The sequence below is a fragment of the Impatiens glandulifera genome, chromosome 7, assembly GCF_907164915.1.
Source record: "Impatiens glandulifera chromosome 7, dImpGla2.1, whole genome shotgun sequence".
In the NCBI taxonomy this organism is placed as follows: Eukaryota; Viridiplantae; Streptophyta; class Magnoliopsida; order Ericales; family Balsaminaceae; genus Impatiens; species Impatiens glandulifera.
In genome coordinates, this window is record NC_061868.1 from 28,540,773 (window position 1) to 28,546,772 (window position 6,000).

At 33.0% G+C, this 6,000-nt stretch overlaps 1 protein-coding gene across 5 annotated transcripts; it reads right to left on the reverse strand.

The window, feature by feature from the left end:
* Positions 1-1,094: 1,094 nt before the first annotated feature.
* LOC124945015 (probable serine/threonine-protein kinase At1g54610) lies at positions 1,095-5,427 on the reverse strand. Of its 5 annotated transcripts, none has more exons than XM_047485377.1 (9): positions 5,135-5,427; positions 5,015-5,048; positions 4,495-4,936; positions 4,111-4,395; positions 3,690-4,007; positions 3,026-3,253; positions 2,000-2,100; positions 1,744-1,861; positions 1,095-1,642 (listed from the first exon to the last, which is right to left on the reverse strand). In XM_047485377.1, the coding sequence occupies exons 3-9, from the start codon at positions 4,873-4,875 to the stop codon at positions 1,481-1,483; spliced, it is 1,593 nt and encodes a 530-aa protein (XP_047341333.1). In that variant the 5' UTR covers positions 4,876-4,936; positions 5,015-5,048; positions 5,135-5,427; the 3' UTR covers positions 1,095-1,480. The 5 variants fall into 5 exon arrangements, with proteins under 5 accessions (XP_047341333.1, XP_047341334.1, XP_047341332.1 ...); XM_047485378.1 differs by having other exon boundaries at positions 5,007-5,048; XM_047485376.1 differs by lacking the exon at positions 5,015-5,048.
* Between the last annotated feature and the right edge of the window lie 573 nt (positions 5,428-6,000).

The window sequence follows — 6,000 nt, forward strand, 5'->3', positions numbered from 1 at the left end:
GTCATTTCTTTGTTCCGATGATCAAATGCAATTTGCACCGCCCGCGCAGCAATCGCAACAGCTCTCTGCATTAATGGACGAGTTTCTGCGCGAATGTTCTTAAGGCGATCCATCCATCTCTTCCATGTTATTAACTTGAAAGAGGATCCAAGTTTGATTTTTTTTCTGTACGTTGTTGAATGTTGTATTATGCTTTAAGACATTGTAAATTTTCTTCTGATCATAGTTTTATTTGGATTAATATGTTGTAAAGGCGTTTAACTAAATCAATTGCTTTTATTTGAAGTGTATGTATTGTAGAATGTTTGACTCAATTTTAATGAATGTTACTATAATATTGATGAATTGAACTAAATAAGTAGAATGTTGGATTAAAACATAAAACTACACTTCAATTTTGAAATTAATTTAAGATTAAAAGATTAGGAACTTGGTCTATTATCATAAAAATAAAAATTATCCCAAAAAGATAATATTTTGAACTCTTATATTGAGAGAAGATCTAAGCACTTTGAATTTAAATAATGTGATTTTATAGAATTTTTCTTATTTTATTTGAAATTAAAGTGGGAGACAATACAAAATAAGTGTAAATATATAAATATTACAATAATATTAATATTTTGAATAATTATTGAATAAATATTTAGTGTCAAAACAAAACAAAACAAAAAATAAATTCTTATTTTAAAAAATAAAGTTAAATTTAACATCAAATAAAATTCTAAAATACTGATATTAACAATACTATTAAAAAAAAAATCAGTTCATAAAACTAAAATGAAAAGAAAATTCAAAATATGATATAAATACTTAATTATTTTTTGAAAAGCCACATCACTAATTTAAATATTTAACTACCATATTAAATTTTAAAGTTAGTGTGATATATGATTTTCTATTTATATATTAGTATTAATTTGAAATAAAACCAGATAGGATGGTACTCTTTCAAGAATAATTTGTCAATTAAAATAAAATTAAATAAAAATGTCCAACATATTCACAATAATGCAAACACCAATTAATGAAAAATCTAAAGAAATAATTTTAAGTTTGCTTTCAAAAAGATTCATCCAACTATTGAGCTAGAAGATGGTAAAAAAATAATGAGATTTAAAATTCTGTCTTTTTAAACACAACATCTATGAGAAACTACAAAATGTGTTTGGGGAATCTTTTATTCTCTCACAAGGAAAAGGAAAGTGAGATAACATGATATAGAAGAAGTCAAAGAGCCCCAACCCAACAAATAAAGAACTCTAGAGTAATTTATTCTCTTTTTTTTGTGTATATTTAAATGGAATGAAAGAGAAAAGTAGACTAGAGTTTATTATTACCACCAGAATAATCATGCATGTCCCTTGATCTTCTTTTCTATGAGGGAGGGAGGGATTGAATAAATCTTGTGGAGGAAACAACTTAATAATAAGATTTTTACCTCCACTTTTGAACAATTAATTAAACAGCAACAGAAGGATCACCAAAAAGGCCTACTACGCTCAAGGGAAGGATCAAAGCGGTGTGAAGCGCCCAAAGGAACCATCCCCTCAAGTAATTGACTTCCTCCATCTTGATGAGGTGGAGGAAACTTCTCACTTTTGCTTTTCGCGTTTGCATGGCTAATAAGACGCCTACGCTGCTTCACATATAATCATTAATTCATGAATGTGTCAGCAACAAGTTTCCTTCCTTTTGAAAAAGCTAACCACCCAAAACAAATCAAATCAAATTAAAACATACATCAACATTGGATTGAAGCTCAGCATTAGCTTCCGGTGCAGGCATTGCACGAACAGCCCTGTCTCGTGATCTTGCTTTCTTACCACCATCTACCTGCCCTTTTTTTGCAGCTCTCAGCCTGCATATACGGTACCCCACACAAAAATAATAAAATAAAAATGTACATAGAGCCTTGTCAAAAGAGATAATGTTTGAAGCACGGTGTCCCTTTCTTTAGTCATGTGTTAGATTAACACAGTTCAGTAAGAAATCTAACCTGCGTGCTTCTTCGTCACGTCGCTTTGCATCAATCTCTTTTGTAGGGGGATATTTTGGGAGCGTAGATGGATCACAAGCATAGGGTTCAGTGGTGAAAAACTACACGAAAAGAAAAGAACACGTAACATTTAACTTAGAATTGCTTTTTAATTTTTAAAAAGTAGTCAAATACTAAAAAAAAATATCATGTCATTCACTGGAATAATTAATACTCTGTATGTATTCCAGATCTGGAGTCAAACATCTTGAAATTAGTATGTAGAAAAATCTACAGCTTTCCCATTAGGTAGAATCAATAGTTCATTTTAATACATGCCAGTTATAGGGTAAATGTGAGAAAACTTTAGACATTGTCCATCAAATTCATGCAACTTCATTACCATTTATTTGTTTCAATTGTATAAAGACAACAATCTTGATTCATTACCATTTTTTCTAAAAATAAAAATAAAATAATTATTACATCTTTAGTTCAGTTTAGGAAATCATAATTGCACCTCATCTTAATTGAGTGCAAAATGCAGAATCCCACTGAAGACGAAATAAAGCTCACTAAAATAGGTGAAACTTAGGCCTTGTTTGGAGAAGGGTTATTTTCCTTATCTCACCATCAATCCCTTCATCAATCAAATTATTCAAGTCACCAACCAAATTACTCTCACTTTATATTTTTATTAACATTTTAAACATTAAATACAAATGATATTTTAGTTATTCAACCCAAAGACTCCACTTATTCATCAAACAATATACTTTTCAAATAAAAATAACCCATATTATTTCCAAGTAACCCTACATCAAACAAGCTCTTATTAAAAAGGACATCCAATTAGAAGTTGATGTTGTTATGAGACCAGTTTTCTGCCATCTCACATCTATCTTTTCATAGATGCAAAATATTTTCATCAGCATAACATCAAATGAGTAGAAAAAAGTAAAAAAGTTTGTAATCATAAATCTTCCATCTAGAGAACAATGCATAAAAAGCTTCTAAAGAAAAGACATTTTGTTTTCAAATACTTACTTCACTTCTTAATGCATCTGTTGCAGTTTCTCGTTCTGTTGGGTCAATTGAAAGAAGCTTTTCAATCAGCGGAAGAGATGATTGTGGAAAATGATTGAATGTCTCAGAAACACAACGCTTGTAAGGCTGACGTGGCTTAAACACAGTTGCATTGGGAGACCTAAACTTTTTCCAGTAATCATCAGAAGGAGAACCACATAGTTTGTATATCCTGTGTAATTGTTCTATCTTGGAGACATAAAGGAGTAATTGTTAACAGAAAATAGAGATATGTATAGCATAAGGGAAACAGTAAATGAAGAAACATAAGCCAATCCAAAGAAAGAGTGATCAACTTTTTGCTTCAACAAGGAGCAATTTCAAAAGACCTTTTTTTTAAGGATGCAACCGTTCCATTTCATTGATCCACATTTTTGTAAAGGTTGCAAAAAGACCCTTTTGTTATTGACGTATAAAAATGATACAGTAAAAAAACATTACCTAATCAATTAAGCAATAACCCTTGAGAATAATCAGTTCAGAATAAAATCTCAAATGAGCAGGTAAAATGTTGACAAAAACTGAAGTAGCTTTTCCAATTGGGGATCAATTTAAAGGATTTCACTTTTCAGAAACAAGAAAACAATACTCAAGCAAGCAGCCAACAAGTAGAATTTATAGTTACCTCTGTATGTCCAGGCATAATAGGTTTCCCAGCTAATAACTCAGCTAAAATACAACCAGCACTCCACAAGTCTATGCCTACACCATAATCAGTGGCTCCAAGAAGCAACTCTGGAGCTCGATACCACAATGTAACCACCCGACTTGTCATGGGGTTCTTGTGGTTGGGGTCTACAATAGTTGCCAACCCAAAATCGGCTATTCTAAGAATACCATCATCATCAATCAGTAGATTTGATCCTTTAATGTCTCGATGAAGCACGCCACGGCTGTGACAATGCTCAAGTCCAGACAACAGCTGCTTCAGGTAACATTTCACCTGTTGTGACATGAAATAGTCAGTCATGTCAGTCAATAAGGAAGACCAAATTTTGCATATATTGTATATAATACAAGTCAAGATAATAACTTGAAAATTTAACCTGTTTCTCAGTGAACCTGATGTCTGGGCTGGCAGCAAGACCAGCCAAATCATGCTCCATATATTCGAATACCAAGTATAAACTGCATGACATTCTCGACGTAACTAAACCCTCCAACTTTATTACATTTGGATGATCCAGTCTCCGTAAAATGATAATCTCCCTACACATGAATCTCACGCTTTCAGGTTCTAAATTATCAAACCGAACCTTCTTCAGCGCAACAATTTTCCCTGTAATGGTATCTCTTGCCTTGTAGACGTTGCTATATGTTCCTGACCCAATCTATAGCCATAAAACCAGGATATTACGACAACTTTTCTAGCAGCACTCATCATGGAGAAACCAGAAGAACAAGAGACTAAAAGAAAGAATGGCACTTACCTTGTCAATCTTCTCAAATGTGTCTGCCCGTCGAGGAAGCCAACCATCAATTACTTCACCTACATGAGCAGAGAGCCATGATGGCCATCCTGCAGCTACTTGTTCTCCATGCTTATGCTTTGGAAGATTGCGGAGTATAGTATTAGGTCTTGATCTTCTCTTCTCACCCATTTTCCTGTTATCTCCATCATACTTCTCCTCATGGACAACATTATTGACAGCTTGATCTTTGTCATCAACAGTTGGTGCTCTCACCTGCGTCACCTCCCTAGATTCCTCGGCCACATTCCTGCTTTCCCTCTCAGCCTGAACCTCTTGTTTCTGTTCCTTTTGCTGGCGAACTACACCAGAAGAAACCTCTCGACCAAAAACACATCCCATCTATTGAATCTAGTACTCATTAGCCAAGATATTTTCCCTAGTCAGTGCTACCCACGAACAACTAACAACAGAAATGAGTAGAGTTGATTAGCACGCAAAGCAATCAATAGTATCGACAGACAGAAACACACGTTCTCACTATTTGATTCACGAAAGGACATGACAGCAATTTCCTGTTGTACATGAATTTTCCAGTGGATATAAGTAAAATGAAAACCCTAAAATTCAGAAAAAGCTGATTCATGGCTCCACAACACACCTGGGACAGTAAGAAAGACAATCTTCGCGAATCTAGCAACTAAAGACAGCGAAATTCCAGAAGTAGAGAATTAAAACTTCCGTCACTTTCCACACACACACACAGAGACTCTTCCCTGTTATGAATGCGTTGTTTCTTCTTCTTCTTCTTCTTAAGCTTTCGTCCAAGCAACAGAGGGAAGGAAGAAAGAAGATGAGATCGTGATACCGTAGTAGGTGATTTGAGTGTATCTGTGTGTAATCGTGGCGGATCACTTCAAGTCAAACTACCAGTGTGTCCTTTTTAGCTGTTAGATGAAAAAGGAAATGAGTCCAATTCATAGAGTACGACCTATTTAAGAATTTTTATTATTTTTGTGTTATTTTGAATGGCATTAGGTAATTGACAAGACTGCGAAAAAAACCGATAATCAAACCGAATCGAACTTATAGTTTACCGGGTTGTCTAATTTATTTTATATTTTAAAAAAATTATTTTTAATTAAAGAAAATGAATAAATGTGAAAATATTTTTGATAAAATTACTTTAAGGGTATTGATATGTAATAATAAAATAATAAATAATAATTTAAATTAGAAAATATTTTAATATTTTTGATAATGAATTGAGTAATGTGATCGATGAGAGAAGGAGTGAAATGATGTTTGAGTGGATTGAGTTATTTAAATAGTCTAAGCCGTTAATTCTTGAAGATTATAAAAAAACAAGAGCTTATTCAAAGTCATCATTATTCTAAACTATCAATCTATGTATTAAGGTCTTCCTCCCCTCTAGGGTTCAGTTCTATACCGACGAGTTTTTATTCAACAATGATATCTTTGTTGTGTTTTTATTCTTCTCAGTATTGTAATTAAGATCAACCTAAA

Excerpts from the sequence above, each read along its gene's own strand:
- LOC124945015 (XM_047485376.1), bottom strand. The coding sequence starts at position 4,875 with ATGGGATGTGTTTTTGGTCGAGAGGTTTCTTCTGGTGTAGTTCGCCAG. Across the intron at positions 3,254-3,689 it reads TTATGCCTGGACATACAGAG|ATAGAACAATTACACAGGAT; the intron begins GTAACTATAAAT and ends TATGTCTCCAAG. Across the intron at positions 1,643-1,743 it reads AGCTTCAATCCAATGTTGAT|CAGCGTAGGCGTCTTATTAG; the intron begins GTATGTTTTAAT and ends TTATATGTGAAG.